General features: G+C 46.0%; 2 protein-coding genes and 1 long non-coding RNA gene across 4 annotated transcripts; all 3 read right to left on the bottom strand.

Moving 5' to 3' along the window:
- Positions 1-13,212, bottom strand: LOC148378727 (uncharacterized). Its single transcript, XM_088367738.1, has 10 exons — positions 12,824-13,212; positions 11,268-11,312; positions 11,067-11,144; positions 9,332-9,502; positions 9,131-9,208; positions 7,396-7,566; positions 7,195-7,272; positions 5,262-5,350; positions 356-385; positions 1-164 (listed from the first exon to the last, which is right to left on the bottom strand). Exons 1-10 carry the CDS (start codon positions 12,926-12,928, stop codon positions 137-139), a joined length of 873 nt encoding a protein of 290 aa, XP_088223864.1. The 5' UTR covers positions 12,929-13,212; the 3' UTR covers positions 1-136.
- Positions 13,213-13,340: 128 nt separating this feature from the next.
- LOC148378728 (janus kinase and microtubule-interacting protein 3-like) lies at positions 13,341-14,204 on the bottom strand. The gene is made up of 4 exons (XM_088367725.1): positions 14,143-14,204; positions 14,013-14,081; positions 13,569-13,936; positions 13,341-13,489 (listed from the first exon to the last, which is right to left on the bottom strand). The coding sequence occupies exons 3-4, from the start codon at positions 13,779-13,781 to the stop codon at positions 13,373-13,375; spliced, it is 330 nt and encodes a 109-aa protein (XP_088223851.1). The 5' UTR covers positions 13,782-13,936; positions 14,013-14,081; positions 14,143-14,204; the 3' UTR covers positions 13,341-13,372.
- Positions 14,205-15,280: 1,076 nt separating this feature from the next.
- LOC148378729 (uncharacterized) lies at positions 15,281-16,411 on the bottom strand. Of its 2 annotated transcripts, XR_015855679.1 has the most exons (4): positions 15,973-16,411; positions 15,818-15,888; positions 15,577-15,681; positions 15,281-15,432 (listed from the first exon to the last, which is right to left on the bottom strand). It is a non-coding gene; the product is annotated as an uncharacterized LOC148378729 (long non-coding RNA). The 2 variants fall into 2 exon arrangements; XR_015855678.1 differs by having other exon boundaries at positions 15,818-16,411.
- Between the last annotated feature and the right edge of the window lie 2,162 nt (positions 16,412-18,573).

Consider the following 18,573-nt stretch of genomic DNA (forward strand, 5'->3'; position numbering starts at 1 on the left):
TACGCTCTAGACGGTCCACTTGCAAGCAGAAAATAAAGATATTTCTGTTGATAATCGTCGTGTTTGTATCCGGTGTCTCGCTCAAGGCCATTGCGCCCACAGATTTGAATTTTGGCGAGAGTTCAGCCTATTGACGTCATTTCCGCGGTGTAATACCCGCATATCTGAAACGGCAAAGTTAAGAGTAGAGTTAAATAAAGTTTTTAGTCAACGCAATAATTTACAACCGTTGACCAGTCGAAATAATCGTCGAAATTTGGCGTCTGTGGCTGGAAGCAGACGCCGAGTTCGACATTCCTCCCAAACGCCACACTCCCTCGCTTTTCAGGGCTAAAAAAAAAACAGTTGTAATTACCTTGTACGCTCTAGACGGTCAAGTTGCAAGCTGAAAACAAAAATATTTGCCTTGTTAGTCATCGTGTTACTAACCGCTGTGTCTTGTTTGCCAGAACTGCCGCTTTCCTACTTCCTGTTGCAAGCCACGCCCACGGATTATAATTTTGCCGTGAGTTCCGCCTATTGACGTCATGTCCGCGTCACATGACTGCGACGTAATATTATCTAAAACTGTTTGTGCGGTATTGTGTTGTTCTGTGCGGTATTGTGTTATTCTGTGCGGCGTCGTGTTGTTCTGTGCGGCGTCGTGTTGTTCAGTGCGACGTCGTGTTGTTCAGTGCGGCATGGTGTTGTTCAGTGCGGCATGGTGTTGTTCAGTGCGGCATGGTGTTGTTCAGTGCGGCATAATGTTGTTCAGTGCGGCATAATGTTGTTCAGTGCGGCATGGTGTTGTTCAGTGCGGCATGGTGTTGTTCAGTGCGGCATGGTGTTGTTCAGTGCGGCATAATGTTGTTCAGTGCGCCATAATGTTGTTCAGTGCGGCATGGTGTTGTTCAGTGCGGGATGGTGTTGTTCAGTGCAGGATGGTGTTGTTCAGTGCGGCATGGTGTTGTTCAATGCGGCATGGTGTTGTTCAGTGCGGGATGGTGTTGTTCAGTGCGGCATGGTGTTGTTCAGTGCGGCATAATGTTGTTCAGTGCGGCATGGTGTTGTTCAGTGCGGCATGGTGTTGTTCAGTGCGGCATGGTGTTGTTCAGTGCGGCATGGTGTTGTTCAGTGCGGAATGGTGTTGTTCAGTGCGGCATGGTGTTGTTCAGTGCGGCATGGTGTTGTTCAGTGCGGCATGGTGTTGTTCAGTGCGGGGTGGTGTTGTTCAGTGCGGGATGGTGTTGTTCAGTGCGGCATGGTGTTGTTCAATGCGGCATGGTGTTGTTCAGTGCGGGATGGTGTTGTTCAATGCGGGATCGTGTTGTTCAGTGCGGCATAATGTTGTTCAGTGCAGCATGGTGTTGTTCAGTGCGGCATGGTGTTGTTCAGTGCGACATAATGTTGTTTAGTGCGGCATAATGTTGTTCAGTAAGGCATAATGTTGTTCAGTGCGGCATGGTGTTGTTCAGTGCGGCATGGTGTTGTTCAGTGCGGCATGGTGTTGTTCAGTGCAGGATGGTGTTGTTCAGTGCGGCATGGTGTTGTTCAATGCGGCATGGTGTTGTTCAGTGCGGGATGGTGTTGTTCAGTGCAGGATGGTGTTGTTCAGTGCGGCATGGTGTTGTTCACTGTGGAATGGTGTTGTTCAGTGCGGCATGGTGTTGTTCAGTGCGGCATGGTGTTGTTCAGTGCAGGATGGTGTTGTTCGATGCGGGATCGTGTTGTTCAGTGCGGCATGGTGTTGTTCAGTGCGGCATGGTGTTGTTCAGTGCGGCATAATGTTGTTCAGTGCGGCATGGTGTTGTTCAGTGCGGCATGGTGTTGTTCAGTGCGGCATGGTGTTGTTCAGTGCGGCATGGTGTTGTTCAGTGCGGCATAATGTTGTCCAGTGCGCCATAATGTTGTTCAGTGCAGGATGGTGTTGTTTAGTGCGGGATGGTGTTGTTCAGTGCAGGATGGTGTTGTTCAGTGCGGCATGGTGTTGTTCAATGCGGCATGGTGTTGTTCAGTGCGGGATGGTGTTGTTCAGTGCGGCATGGTGTTGTTCAATGCAGGATCGTGTTGTTCAGTGCAGCATAATGTTGTTCAGTGCAGCATGGTGTTGTTCAGTGCGGCATAATGTTGTCCAGTGCGCCATAATGTTGTTCAGTGCGGCATGGTGTTGTTTAGTGCGGGATGGTGTTGTTCAGTGCAGGATGGTGTTGTTCAGTGCGGCATGGTGTTGTTCAATGCGGCATGGTGTTGTTCAGTGCGGGATGGTGTTGTTAAGTGCGGCATGGTGTTGTTCAGTGCGGCATAATGTTGTTCAGTGCGGCATGGTGTTGTTCAGTGCGGCATGGTGTTGTTCAGTGCGGCATGGTGTTGTTCAGTGCGGCATGGTGTTGTTCAGTGCGGCATGGTGTTGTTCAGTGCGGCATGGTGTTGTTCAGTGCGGCATGGTGTTGTTCAGTGCGGAATGGTGTTGTTCAGTGCGGCATGGTGTTGTTCAGTGCGGGATGGTGTTGTTCAATGCGGGATCGTGTTGTTCAGTGCGGGGTGGTGTTGTTCAGTGCGGGATGGTGTTGTTCAGTGCAGGATGGTGTTGTTCAGTGCGGCATGGTGTTGTTCAATGCAGGATCGTGTTGTTCAGTGCAGCATAATGTTGTTCAGTGCAGCATGGTGTTGTTCAGTGCGGCATGGTGTTGTTCAATGCGGCATGGTGTTGTTCAGTGCGGGATGGTGTTGTTCAGTGCGGCATGGTGTTTTTCAGTGCGGCATAATGTTGTTCAGTGCGGCATGGTGTTGTTCAGTGCGGCATGGTGTTGTTCAGTGCAGGATGGTGTTGTTCAGTGCGGCATGGTGTTGTTCAATGCAGGATCGTGTTTTTCAGTGCAGCATAATGTTGTTCAGTGCAGGATGGTGTTGTTCAGTGCGGCATGGTGTTGTTCAATGCAGGATCGTGTTTTTCAGTGCAGCATAATGTTGTTCAGTGCAGCATGGTGTTGTTCAGTGCGGCATAATGTTGTCCAGTGCGGCATGGTGTTGTTTAGTGCGGGATGGTGTTGTTCAGTGCAGGATGGTGTTGTTCAGTGCGGCATGGTGTTGTTCAATGCGGCATGGTGTTGTTCAGTGCGGGATGGTGTTGTTCAGTGCGGCATGGTGTTGTTCAGTGCGGCATAATGTTGTTCAGTGCGGCATGGTGTTGTTCAGTGCGGCATGGTGTTGTTCAGTGCGGCATGGTGTTGTTCAGTGCGGCATGGTGTTGTTCAGTGCGGAATGGTGTTGTTCAGTGCGGCATGGTGTTGTTCAGTGCGGGATGGTGTTGTTCAATGCGGGATCATGTTGTTCAGTGCGGGGTGGTGTTGTTCAGTGCAGGATGGTGTTGTTCAGTGCAGGATGGTGTTGTTCAGTGCGGCATGGTGTTGTTCAATGCAGGATCGTGTTGTTCAGTGCAGCATAATGTTGTTCAGTGCAGCATGGTGTTGTTCAGTGCGGCATGGTGTTGTTCAATGCGGCATGGTGTTGTTCAGTGCGGGATGGTGTTGTTCAGTGCGGCATGGTGTTTTTCAGTGCGGCATAATGTTGTTCAGTGCGGCATGGTGTTGTTCAGTGCGGCATGGTGTTGTTCAGTGCAGGATGGTGTTGTTCAGTGCGGCATGGTGTTGTCCAATGCAGGATCGTGTTGTTCAGTGCAGCATAATGTTGTTCAGTGCAGCATGGTGTTGTTCAGTGCGGCATGGTGTTGTTCAATGCGGCATGGTGTTGTTCACTGCGGGATGGTGTTGTTCAATGCGGGATCGTGTTGTTCAGTGCGGCATAATGTTGTTCAGTGCAGCATGGTGTTGTTCAGTGCGGCATGGTGTTGTTCAGTGCGACATAATGTTGTTTAGTGCGGCATAATGTTGTTCAGTGCGGCATAATGTTGTTCAGTGCGGCATGGTGTTGTTCAGTGCGGCATGGTGTTGTTCAGTGCGGCATGGTGTTGTTCAGTGCAGGATGGTGTTGTTCAGTGCGGCATGGTGTTGTTTAATGCGGCATGGTGTTGTTCAGTGCGGGATGGTGTTGTTCAGTGCAGGATGGTGTTGTTCAGTGCGGCATGGTGTTGTTCAGTGCGGCATAATGTTGTTCAGTGCGGCATAATGTTGTTCAGTGCGGCATAATGTTGTTCAGTGCGGCATAATGTTGTTCAGTGCGGGATGGTGTTGTTCATTGCGGCATGGTGTTGTTCAGTGCGGCATGGTGTTGTTCAGTGCGGCATGGTGTTGTTCAGTGCGGGATGGTGTTGTTCAGTGCAGGATGGTGTTGTTCAGTGCGGCATGGTGTTGTTCAGTGCGGCATGGTGTTGTTCATTTCGGCATAATGTTGTTCAGTGCGGCATAATGTTGTTTAGTGCGGCATGGTGTTGTTCAGTGCGGGATGGTGTTGTTCAGTGCGTTATAATGTTGTTCAGTGCGGCATGGTGTTGTTCAGTGCGGCATGGTGTTGTTCAGTGCGGCATGGTGTTGTTCAGTGCGGCATAATGTTGTTCAGTGCGGCATAATGTTGTTCAGTGCGGCATGGTGTTGTTCAGTGCGGGATGGTGTTGTTCAGTGCGGGATGGTGTTGTTCAGTGCGGCATGGTGTTCAATGCGGAATGGTGTTGTTCAGTGCAGGATGGTGTTGTTCAGTGCGGCATGGTGTTGTTCAGTGCGGCATAATGTTGTTCAGTGCGGCATGGTGTTGTTCAGTGCGGCACGGTGTTGTTCAGTGCGGCATGGTGTTGTTCAGTGCGGCATAATGTTGTTCAGTGCGGCATGGTGTTGTTCAGTGCGGCATGGTGTTGTTCAGTGCGGCATAATGTTCAGTGCGGCATAATGTTGTTCAGTGCGGCATGGTGTTGTTCAGTGCGGGATGGTGTTGTTCAGTGCAGGATGGTGTTGTTCAGTGCGGCATGGTGTTCAGTGCGGGATGGTGTCTTTCAGTGCGGCATGGTGTCGTTCAGTGCGGCATGGTGTCTTTCAGTGCGGCATGGTGTCGTTCAGTGAGGCATGGTGTTGTTCAGTGCGGCATGGTGTTGTTTAGTGCGGCATGGTGTTGTTCAGTGCGGGATGGTGTTGTTCAGTGTGGCATGGTGTTCAGTGCGGCATGGTGTTGTTCAGTGCGGTATCGTGTTGTTCAGTGCGGTATCGTGTTTCTCAGTGCGGTATCGTGTTGTTCAGTGCAGTATCGTTGTGTTGTTCGTATTGTGTTTAACACTTAGCCTCTAACACTTAGCCTCTAGCATCTAGAAGGTAAATAAATAGGAAGGAAGGACTCACCGGTGACGTCTTCGCCCACGTCCAAGCGTTGTACTTTGTATTTTCATCCTTCTGACAGTGGAAAACATAGCCAACAAACACCGTGGAACCTAAACGAATGAAAGAAAACTATCATTTGGCCACAACCAACATTCACAGATACAACACAATGTGACGTGCGGGGTTGAGGTTAAAGGTTGAGTGAAGGGCCCTCGTTTTAAACTACTTTTTTGAAAAGGATTGGGAACAAGTAAGACGTATTTAATTTATTTAATGGGAAGTAGTAAGAGCTATTGAATTTAATCTATGTATTATATTCTATTGTATTGTATTCTGTTGTATTCTTTTGGATTGTATTCACACTAACCCCACTAAAACTTCAGCCCACAAAAACTCGCCTCTGGCGCCTAGCCTCTGGCACTTAGCCTCTAACACTTAGCCTTTAACACTTAGCCTTTAACACTTAGCCTTTAACACTTAGCCTAGAAGGTGAATAAATAGGGTTAAAGGTTGAGTGAAGGGACCTCGTTTTAAACTACTTTTTTGTAAAGGAGTGGGAACAAGTAAGACGTATTTAATTTATTTAATGGGAAGTAGTAAGACTTATTAAATTTATTTAATCTACTTTTCTTCCCAGGCAAAATTTGATGTGCTGCAATTCCAAATTTCCAAAGTGAATGAAGGAATGAAGTCCTTTAAATTATGATTTTGTATAAATACTAGGCATTAACACAAAATCGACGGCACAAAATGGGCAGACTTTACTTGTTTGAAAAGGACTGGTTACAAGACAGACTTTTTTAATTTATTTAATGGGAAGAAGACTTATTTAGTTTAATTGATCTATTTTTGTTCCCTGGCAAAATTCGATTTGCTGCAATTCCAAATTTCCAAAGTGAATGAAGGAAAGAAGTCGTTTAAATTATGATTTTGTTTAAATACTAGGCATAGACACAAAATCTACGGCACAAAATGGGCAGACTTTACTTGTTTGAAGAGGACTGGTTACAAGACAGACTTTTCTGATTTATTTAATGGGAAGAAGACTTATTTAGTTTATTTAATCTATTTTTGTTCCCTGGCAAAATTGGATTTGCTGAAATTGTATTTTGCCAAATCTTGCCTTGAGACCTGATAGGAAGTATTAAACGCTTAGTTAAATCAATACAAGTTGGTAATAAGAGCGAGTAATGTTGGTTGAACCGATGAATGAAGGTTGAAAGCAATTTAAATTATGACTTTGTATAAATACTAGATATTAACAGAACATCTACTGCGCGAAATGGGCAGAGTTTACTTGTTTGAGAAGGAGTGGCTTATTCAAAACTAAGATTTATTTAATCTGTTTGTTCCCAGGCAAAATTGGATGTGATGCAATTCCAAATTTCACCACATGATGGTGCCCAATTTTGACTTCATAGGACATATTAAACACTTAGCTTGTTATTATGTTCAAGGTAATCAGATTTGTTTATTATTCTAATGGCCTCTTCAAAACTATTCTGGATTACTACTTTGGATCTATTCTACATTACTTGGCAACAACATACTCTGTAACAGATTAGGCAGTATAATCATATCTGTTAACTTGAGAGTGCCCACACTCAATCTACTTATCGTGATGTGTTAAATCAATTACTGTTAGACATTATTTGTCTGATAATCTACCAAATCTTTGAATTGAAGAATTTGTGATTTAATTAATAGCTTGTTGTTATGTTAAGGGTAATCAGACTTGTATATAATTCTAATGGCCTTCTTTTGAAAACTATTCTGAATTACAACTTTGGATCTTATATTACTTTGCAACAATCTACTCCGTGACAGATTAGGCAGTATAATCACATATGTTAACTTCAGTGCCCACACTGTATTTATTTATGGTTATTTGTTAAATCAAGTACTGTTAGACATGAAATAGGAAGTGTTTAACATAAATGTTATGGCTACTCACCATTGTAGCTCGCTCCTGGTCAATGATACGAGCCTCTTCTTGCAGTGGAAAACTTGCAGCCAACAAACACCGTGGAACCTAAAGGAATGAAATTAAACATTAACATTTCGCCTCGACCAATTTTCACACGTACAACGCAACGCGGCTACACTTCTGCTATTACAAACGTAAATCTCCTTAAACACAATGAGTGTTACTTACCGTGTACGCTCTAGACGGTCCAGTTGCAAGCAGAAAATAAAGATATTTCTGTTGATAATCGTCGCTGCTCAGTGGCTCACGGCCATCGCGCCAACAGATTTGAATTTTGGCGGAGGTTCGGGCAATTACGTCATATCCACGGCACATGACTGCGACGTAATACCCGCTTATCTGAAACGGCAGTTAAAAGTAGAGTTACATCAAGTTTTCTTGGAACCTAAACGAATGAAAGAAAACTATCATTTGGCCACAACCAACATTCACAGATACAACACAACGTGCGGGGTTGGGGTTAAAGATTGAGTGAAGGGCCCTCGTTTTAAACTACTGTTTTGAAAAGGAGTGGGAACAAGTAAGACGTATTTAATTTATTTAATGGGAAGTAGTAAGACTTATTAAATTTATTTAATCTACTTTTCTTCCCAGGCAAAATTTGATGTGCTGCAATTCCAAATTTCCAAAGTGAATGAAGGAATGAAGTCCTTTAAATTATGATTTTGTATAAATACTAGGCATTAACACAAAATCGACGGCACAAAATGGGCAGACTTTACTTGTTTGAAAAGGACTGGTTACAAGACAGACTTTTTTAATTTATTTAATGGGAAGAAGACTTATTTAGTTTAATTGATCTATTTTTGTTCCCTGCCAAAATTCGATTTGCTGCAATTCCAAATTTCCAAAGTGAATGAAGGAAAGAAGTCGTTTAAATTATGATTTTGTTTAAATACTAGGCATAGACACAAAATCTACGGCACAAAATGGGCAGACTTTACTTGTTTGAAGAGGACTGGTTACAAGACAGACTTTTCTGATTTATTTAATGGGAAGAGGACTTATTTAGTTTATTTAATCTATTTTTGTTCCCTGGCAAAATTGGATTTGCTGAAATTGTATTTTGCCAAATCTCGATTTGAGACCTGATAGGAAGTATTAAACGCTTAGTTAAATCAATACAAGTTGGTAATAAGAGCGAGTAATGTTGGTTGAACCGATGAATGAAGGTTGAAAGCAATTTAAATTATGACTTTGTATAAATACTAGATATTAACAGAACATCTACTGCGCAAAATGGGCAGAGTTTACTTGTTTGAGAAGGAGTGGCTTATTCAAAACTAAGATTTATGTAATCTGTTTGTTCCCAGGCAAAATTGGATGTGATGCAATTCCAAATTTCACCACATGATGGTGCCCAATTTTGACTTCATAGGACATATTAAACACTTAGCTTGTTATTATGTTCAAGGTAATCAGATTTGTTTATCATTCTAATGGCCTCTTCAAAACTATTCTGGATTACTACTTTGGATCTATTCTACATTACTTGGCAACAACATACTCTGTAACAGATTAGGCAGTATAATCACATATGTTAACTTGAGAGTGCCCACACTCAATCTACTTATCGTGATGTGTTAAATCAATTACTGTTAGACATTATTTGTCTGATAATCTACCAAATCTTTGAATTGAAGAATTTGTGATTTAATTAATAGCTTGTTCAGGGTAATCAGACTTGTATATAATTCTAATGGCCTTCTTTTGAAAACTATTCTGAATTACAACTTTGGATCTTATATTACTTTGCAACAATCTACTCCGTGACAGATTAGGCAGTATAATCACATATGTTAACTTCAGTGCCCACACTGTATTTATTTATGGTTATTTGTTAAATCAAGTACTGTTAGACATGAAATAGGAAGTGTTTAACATAAATGTTATGGCTACTCACCATTGTAGCTCGCTCCTGGTCAATGATACGAGCCTCTTCTTGCAGTGGAAAACTTGCAGCCAACAAACACCGTGGAACCTAAAGGAATGAAATTAAACATTAACATTTCGCCTCGACCAATTTTCACACGTACAACGCAACGCGGCTACACTTCTGCTATTACAAACGTAAATCTCCTTAAACACAATGAGTGTTACTTACCGTGTACGCTCTAGACGGTCCAGTTGCAAGCAGAAAATAAAGATATTTCTGTTGATAATCGTCGCTGCTCAGTGGCTCACGGCCATCGCGCCAACAGATTTGAATTTTGGCGGAGGTTCGGGCAATTACGTCATATCCGCGGCATTTGACTGCGACGTAATACCCGCTTATCTGAAACGGCAGTTAAAAGTAGAGTTACATCAAGTTTTCTTGGAACCTAAACGAATGAAAGAAAACTATCATTTGGCCACAACCAACATTCACAGATACAACACAACGTGCGGGGTTGAGGTTAAAGATTGAGTGAAGGGCCCTCGTTTTAAACTACTGTTTTGAAAAGGAGTGGGAACAAGTAAGACGTATTTAATTTATTTAATGGGAAGTAGTAAGACTTATTAAATTTATTTAATCTACTTTTCTTCCCAGGCAAAATTTGATGTGCTGCAATTCCAAATTTCCAAAGTGAATGAAGGAATGAAGTCCTTTAAATTATGATTTTGTATAAATACTAGGCATTAACACAAAATCGACGGCACAAAATGGGCAGACTTTACTTGTTTGAAAAGGACTGGTTACAAGACAGACTTTTTTAATTTATTTAATGGGAAGAAGACTTATTTAGTTTAATTGATCTATTTTTGTTCCCTGCCAAAATTCGATTTGCTGCAATTCCAAATTTCCAAAGTGAATGAAGGAAAGAAGTCGTTTAAATTATGATTTTGTTTAAATACTAGGCATAGACACAAAATCTACGGCACAAAATGGGCAGACTTTACTTGTTTGAAGAGGACTGGTTACAAGACAGACTTTTCTGATTTATTTAATGGGAAGAGGACTTATTTAGTTTATTTAATCTATTTTTGTTCCCTGGCAAAATTGGATTTGCTGAAATTGTATTTTGCCAAATCTCGATTTGAGACCTGATAGGAAGTATTAAACGCTTAGTTAAATCAATACAAGTTGGTAATAAGAGCGAGTAATGTTGGTTGAACCGATGAATGAAGGTTGAAAGCAATTTAAATTATGACTTTGTATAAATACTAGATATTAACAGAACATCTACTGCGCAAAATGGGCAGAGTTTACTTGTTTGAGAAGGAGTGGCTTATTCAAAACTAAGATTTATGTAATGTGTTTGTTCCCAGGCAAAATTGGATGTGATGCAATTCCAAATTTCACCACATGATGGTGCCCAATTTTGACTTCATAGGACATATTAAACACTTAGCTTGTTATTATGTTCAAGGTAATCAGATTTGTTTATTATTCTAATGGCCTCTTCAAAACTATTCTGGATTACTACTTTGGATCTATTCTACATTACTTGGCAACAACATACTCTGTAACAGATTAGGCAGTATAATCACATATGTTAACTTGAGAGTGCCCACACTCAATCTACTTATCGTGATGTGTTAAATCAATTACTGTTAGACATTATTTGTCTGATAATCTACCAAATCTTTGGATTGAAGAATTTGTGATTTAATTAATAGCTTGTTCAGGGTAATCAGACTTGTATATAATTCTAATGGCCTTCTTTTGAAAACTATTCTGAATTACAACTTTGGATCTTATATTACTTTGCAACAATCTACTCGGTGACAGATTAGGCAGTATAATCACATATGTTAACTTCAGTGCCCACACTGTATTTATTTATGGTTATTTGTTAAATCAAGTACTGTTAGACATGAAATAGGAAGTGTTTAACATAAATGTTATGGCTACTCACCATTGTAGCTCGCTCCTGGTCAATGATATGAGCCTCTTCTTGCAGTGGAAAACTTGCAGCCAACAAACACCGTGGAACCTAAAGGAATGAAATTAAACATTAACATTTCGCCCGGACCAACATTCACACGTACAACGCAACGCGGCTACACTTCTGCTATTACAAACGTAAATCTCCTTAAACACAACGAGTGTTACTTACCGTGTACGCTCTAGGCAAAATTGGATGTGATGCAATTCCAAATCTATCTGAAACGGCAGTTAAAAGTAGAGTTACATCAAGTTTTCTTTTTTAATCAACACAATCATTTACAACCGTTGACCAGAAAGAATCGTCGAAATTCGACGTCCCCCACAAACGCCACGCTCACTCGCTTTTCAGGGCAACAAAAGTACTTCTTTTTAAAAACGATGAGTTGTACTTACCGTGTACGCTCTGGACGGTCCAGTTGCAAGCAGAAAATAAAAATATTTCTCTTGTTAGTCGTTTGTTACCATCCGCTGTGTCTTTGTCAACATCGCCGCCATTTTCCTACTTCCTGCTGCGAGCCACGCCCACGGATTTAAATTTGGGCGGAAGCTCTTTCCATTGGCGTCGTTTTCGCGTATAGCAAATCCGATTGGTTGGGAAGGGGGCACGGTTATGCAGCCGAGGGGTCCTGTGATCGGTGGGATGTAAAGTAGGCGTCGACGTCACGTCCGCGTCACGTGACCACGACGTGGCAGACGTCATATAGCAACCGCTGTTTTGTTTAGTAGACTTACAGTTGTTATGCATTGACATAATGGCGCACACACCAAATAGATTTAAATAAATTAAATAATTCTTCTGCCCACTCTCTTTTAAACAAGTTAACTCTCCCCGCGGATTTGAATTCCGGCGAAAGTTACGCCCATCGACGTCACGTATGTCACGTGACCACGACGTGGCAGATGTCATATAGCAACCGCTGTTTTGTTTAGTAGATTTACAGTTGTTATGCATTGGCATAATGGTGTGCACTCAAAATAGATTTAAATAAATTAAATATTTCTTCTGCCTACTCCCTTTTAAACAAGTTAACTCTGCCCACGTCCATTGACGTCTTGTCTGCGTCACGTGACCACGACGTAGCGACGTCATATAGTAACCGCTGTTTTGACCAGTAGACTTAGTTATTATGCGTTGACATAATGGCGCACTGGTTAGCATGGCCACCTCTTAAGCATGATGATGCGGGTTCGACGCCTGATCAATGTTAGCATGGAGTGAGCTGAAGTGCATGGCGCTGAAGATTTGAATCTTTGAAATGCGCTGAGGTCTGACATATCAGGCAGAATGGTTTGCCATCACGTTCAACAAAAAATAGAAACTTTCCCACTCTGATTAAAACGTCCTGTGTTCATCTACGTATTTTCGTTTTGCTGTGCATCTTTTCCCTGCCATTTCGAGAGCCCAATTGACACTCATAGTTTAAAGAAATGTGTTTGCCCATCCTACTTTGTGGAATTTCACCACATGCGCTTTTGACCAAAATACCAAATTGAACTCAAGTGAAGCCAACACGCACAACCCCCCCCCCCCCACACACACACACACACACACACACACAAATGTTGATATGAACATAAAAGAGCCGCATGCGGTTCGGGAGTTGCGGCTTGGCCAAACCTGTACTATACAACTTTATTTGTATAAAATTTTCACAACAGCTGTCACACAAACAAAGCGGGAAAAACCGAAGACGTGCGTGTTCCGCCCACGCTGGATTTATTTGCATCTTTGAAAAGACACCGTATTGCCGCAGATGTGGCAAAGAGTACTTTTGGGCATCTGAGACGGAAGGATGTCCAAAGCATCACGTCACCTGCTCTGGTAGGCATGGTGGTGGGACGTTGAGGTCAACCGCTTTGGGGTTGGCTGACTCTTTGATCGCAGGATGCCACACACTTGAAGACAGAAGCAGAAAAGCAGAGCTAAATGCAAAATGTACTCACCGGTGACTCCAATTTTTTTCCCCCCTGAAGAAACAGCTGGACGGGTGGCCCCGGCTGGCCAGTGGGACTCTTGTTATTCTGACCCTTTTTAGTGCGCGTTTGGGACAACAACCGTTTTTTGTGGCGCTCTCTTCTGGTTCAAAAGTGCCCTGCATGTGAATTTGCTTTTCCTGCCTTCTGATTGGATGAGCGCCGGTGTGACGCGGTGCCTCTGTCACCGTGGCGGGGGGTATACGTTGGCATCGGAGCGTCTGCCAACGTCTGAGACCGGCTGGCAGTGTATCGGAGGTGTCGAGTGCGGTGCCGCTGGAGCTCACTCACCAGCTGGTGTTAGGGCCACAGAATGAAGGCCAAGGAGAAGAATAGAAAGAGAAACAGAAACTTCTCCTCCAATTGTTTGATTTGTCTCTTCTGAGCTTCGATGAATTCTTTCAGCTCTTTGTTCCTCTAGGACGGACAAATGGAAAGTGGCATTCAAAAGCCAGTAAGCGTGCAAGTAAGTGCCGGGCTGGCTTTGGGCCCTTACCTGTTGCGCGCTGTGCAGCAGATCCATTCTCTCTTGGAGGATGCAAGCGTCGCGCTCCCTCAACTCGCACATCAGGGCTCGCTTCCATTGGTCCACGGCGCTCCTAAGCTCTTCTCTCTGATCCGCCGTCAGCACGTCATTCACGCCAGCGTGGCTGGCTTTTTCGCCGTCCGTGGCGGGGCAGTCCCGCTGCGGTAGCGCCTCGTACAACATGGCCTCCAGCTCCAGGATCCTCTGGGCCGCAATCCTCGTCCATCAGTGGTCCGGCGGGAGATTTGAGGGCGGCTTACCTTATGAGCCTGGTCCATGGAACACTTCCTGAAGTCCAACTCTTCATCCAGGTAGCCCTTCTGCTTGCAGAACATATCCTAGCACAGCTCAAGGTCAGAATTGTTGGGGCACATTGCCGGAGTTCCCCTTGGCTGATGTCGCGTGTCTGTCTACCTTCTCACTTTCAATGTCCAACATCTTCTGTTGAAGTGCTGACTTGGTCACTTTGATGTATTCTAACCACTGAGGAAAGGCTGCTGTCACATAAGCAGAATGCGAGAGCGTGCGTGGACGTGCGCGTTACCTTCTCGGCTAGGGTGAGAAGGGTCCTGGCGTGAATCACGACCACCTGCTCCTCGTTGGTGAGATTCTGCAAGAGCCCAAAGGCACAGCGTCAACAAGCTTCTTTCAGCGCAAAGCCTTCCAAAAGTCACATTTGAGCCGCCGAGTCTCGTGGAGTGCGAACATAAGGAGTTCGACATACACTTACGGCGTTATAGCCCAGGATGTCCAGCTTCTTCATCAGATCACTGATGACGATGTCCGGGGGAAAGGCGCAAGGAGCAATGTAAGGTGTTCTGGGACCTCGGGTTAAGGTTAGGGTTGCGAGGGACGCCTTACGTACGCTCACGCCCTCGGCCTCGCAGTAGATCTGCAAAGGGCTGAGGCCGTCTGGGAAACGGACTTGCAGAAACTTCAAGACGGGGGAGCGCCACTCCCTCTCCTGAAAGGCAGAGGCATGCATCCGTCCGTCCGTCCGTCCGTCCGTCCGTCACATCTCTGGCCTCAACACGCTTGTGCGAGTCTTCCCACCTCCAGCTCCAGGATGCGGAACTCAAGCAGTTCGTTTTGGTCTCGGATATCCTGGATGTGCTCTTTCAGACGCGCTTCTTCCGCCTCCATCCGCCTGACCTGAAAAGACAGTCAGACCTCATCTGCGGGGCTTCCCGACAGGTGTGACGCCAAGCGACTCCGCCCAGCGCCTTTCTTTCCGTCACCTTTTCGGCCAACTGCTGATTGCTCTGACGCAGCAGCTGCTTCTCCTCCACCCACTTGACATTCTAGAAGAGACAAACGCGTGGACAGCTTTGGAATGTTGTGTCATTTTCATCCACAAATTCTTTGGTTGACTGGAAAATGACATTTGCTTTTCTCCGCATTTTCCCAGCCACGTTCGGGGGGGGGGGGGGGGGGGGGTTGGTCCAGTAATGCCAGACGGATGAGTGACTGAAGAATGTAGCTATTTTGTCTGAGAAAAAGGTGTGCTCATTGATGAGCTTACCTGTCCTTGTTGCTTCAGCGCTGACTCCAGATCTGCTACTCTGCTTTGATAGTGACCCATTTCTACCATCAGCTTTTCTCTGGTCTGAAAGGAGGAGGAGGGAGGCTCCTCCTCCTCCTTTCAGACCAGAGAACACCCGAGGCTGGGTGAGAACGGGGAGGCTGCGACCCGGCCGGGGGTTGCGGGAAGGGGCGCCACCTTGATCTCCTTCTCGGCGTCGTAGTCCCCTTTCGCTGGTCTGGGCTAGCAGAGCGTAGGCTCGTTGCAGCGCTTGATATTCTTGCGTCAGCTGGCGGTAGCGAAGCTCCGCCTCTTCATGCACACACCAATGCAACACAGCACTAGTACCAGAATCAGTCAGACCGGCGACAAAGCACCCGCGACGCAAAGACGAGTCCGATTCCAGGCTGAAGAGGAATGTTTGGTGCCAATACGCTGGCAGAAATGGCGGGCTACCTCTTCGGGTTCCGTGTCGGGGGTTCTGTCGGTGTGAAAAGACAAGGACGATCCGTCCGAGTCCACCAACACGTCTTCGTCGTAGCCGTAAAATGTTTCGATGACCTGCGGGCGCGGAAGCAAACATCTCTCTGAACAAACTGAAGCGACACCTCACGATGAATCGACGAGAGGAACGATAGCGAGAAAAAGGCCATTTCATCTTGCGCAACACCAAGCAGCCGCAAACAAACAGACTCACCTTGCAGGACCTCACGCTTTGTTACTCCTCAGAGATTCTCGACGTCGGTATCGTAGCAGCAAATCTCTCTCCTGTCGACACAAATAATCCGCCTTTGAGATTCTTTGGATGCAAAGGGAACGAACGGCTCCGGCGCAGAAACAAACGCGACTCACAATGACATTTCTGACATGAGCTCCTGTCTCCAGAGCCTGAAAAACACGTCACCGGCGATGATTGGAGGGACGCTCGTCTTTTCCAAAAGTGACAACTACAGGGTGTGTCAGGGTTTTCCAGATTATCTTTATCGTATCATTGTGTTGCTTTGACTTTGACTGCGACCTGTAATAAATAATATTATTTATCCCTTATTTATCCCTATCGCTTATCCCTTCCTACACAAAGTCGTAAAACACCCCTTGCTATGTTTTGACTAGAGGTCAAGGGCTTCCTCTATTCAATCCACTCTTACACCCACCCTGTTTCTCTTAATTAAAATGCTCGTGCAGGAGCCGAGAGTCAGACTTCATTCGTACAACGGATGGACTCTCCACCTGCAGGTGTCCAAAAGAACTTACTTGTCTCCCGTGTGGTTCTTGCAAAATAAGTTGGAGCGAGCGCAACTCTAACAGGGTGCATTTTGCCACTAGCTGCCTACGGACAATGACGTCGCGCTCGCGGCTCATGGTTGACGGGCTGAGCAGCCGGGCAAGTCCGTCGTTTTCAGCGCACAGCGAGTGGCAAAGGCGCTGACAAAACGGGAGCTTTGAGCTGCTGAAAACGGCAAAACAAGTCTAAAGCGTGTTCAAACGCGTGCGCACAATGCTCCTGCTTGAAAGGTCGGAATTTAAGGGGCCAATTTTTTGGATGGCGGCCGCCGGCCAAGCTTTGGACGGAAAAGGTTTCCTGGCGACAGCGAGCGAGCGCGGCGCTGCCGTACGTGCACCGAGTCGCCTGCCTGAAGACCTTGGACAAGTCGTCGATGATGTGCCGCTGCTCCACAACTTGAAGGAACTCCATTTCACCGTCCTGCTGGCCGCAACCGCGGTCCAGGTCATTGAGCGAACTAGGCCTTCTCTGTGGAACACAAATGCAGTGGACTCTGTTGGCACGCCGCCGTTGTCCGCGTCGACTTACCAAGCTTGCCATCTCCTCGTTCTCCTGGGTGACAAAGCGCACTTTGTTTTCAAGGCGACACAGCACCAGCGAGAGTTCTTCATTCTTCCTGCTCAGGCGTTTGTTTTTGTACAGGAGTGGCAGAAACTGGCTTTCTGTTTCTCTCAGTCGCTTTAGCTGCAAGCATGAAGTGCGGGATGTGAAAGACGCACAACACGCGGGCCAGAACGTATCCATTCCTTTTGCATCGGTTTGAACGGAATCGTGGCTTTGGCTCCCAATAAAAGACATCTACCAGGCAACCGACTCGCCGCGCCGCTCAACTAATAAGCAAGCGCAATGGGTGCCTCGCTGGATGGCGCGCATCAAACGTAGCGCAAACCTTCAAGCGTGCCGTCAATAAATTACCAGTTCATTGCGCTCTTCAGAAAGCAGGGCGTTTCGATCCTCCAGTTTCCTGATGACTGCGCTGAGCTCAGCGATTTTCAGATGAAACCGTCGCGTGTCCCGATCCTCCTGAGACTGAAAACGCCCCGCAACACACACACACAAGCACTCGTTCAAAGTTCAAAACTGTTTTTGTGCTACCTTCCTCCAGCAACGAACTAAGTCATGCGTACTGCAAGTGTGTGATGAGGTGGCTTACGCAATGAAGAGGATTGCTAGTAGCGGCGTTGACCCCACTTCCAGGGTAGTTTAGGCCCGCCCTTTGGGATTCCCTCAGGGCAGCGATCTGCTGCTCGGCAGCCTGAGTCTGCAGCTGAAGGCGGTGGACGTGGCCGGCCCCAGGGCTTCATCCAAAACACTAACCGCTCTGTCTTTCAGCTTGATCTCATCCGTCTGGATGTACAAACGGGGAGCGCTCAGGCAGGCGGGCAAACTCATTTGCCAGAATTGTGACAAAAACAAAGAGAGCAACCGGCCAATTTTTTTCTTGAATCGACTAGAACACCTTTGCAGTGACAAAAGCGAAGCGAGCAACCGGACATTTTCTTCTTGTGAAATAGAATAGAATAGAATGCCTTAGGTGTCATTGCACTGCAGGTATACAACGAAATTGGGAACATAGCCACGCACCGCGCATCTGATCAGTCCTACCAGTCGGCGGATCTCCCTCTCGCAGTCTCTCTTGGTTCGGCTCAGCTCCTCCCGATGCTGGTGATGAGCCGATCGGAGCTCGGCCGCTCGGGACTGCCAGGCCTGCTGGGCCGCTGCCAGGGCTTCTTCCGCGCTCCTGGTGGAGGCGACACCGCTCGGTCTCCCGACACCGCCGCGTCTCCTCCACCTCCGCCAGCAAAGCGCCCCCCCTCCTCACCTGAGCAGACATTGCGCCACACCGGGCCGTTGAGACCGCAACGGAGCGCCGCGACGCTTACTGGGGACAAGCTACACAATACGGTAGCGGCCGCATCGAAGCCCGACGTGGCGTGCGGATAGTCAGACACGGATAGAGCGGATCACCTTGTCCATGGAGCCGTCCCTCAGGCTGAGGACCAAGGCATTCAGTCGCTGGATCTCTCCATCTTTGATTTTGATCACTCTCATCAGCTCCATTTCATGCTGCCGCAGTAATGTCTCCCTGGTAATGGCTAACTCTTTCTGCTTCTCCTCATGGAGTTTGCTTTTGAGTTCCGTCATGGCGGCGGTGGCACGGTGGTGCT

This window comes from Syngnathus floridae, unplaced genomic scaffold (assembly GCF_059516105.1).
Source record: "Syngnathus floridae isolate MCC-2025c unplaced genomic scaffold, RoL_Sflo_1.0 HiC_scaffold_29, whole genome shotgun sequence".
Lineage (NCBI taxonomy): Eukaryota > Metazoa > Chordata > Actinopteri > Syngnathiformes > Syngnathidae > Syngnathus > Syngnathus floridae.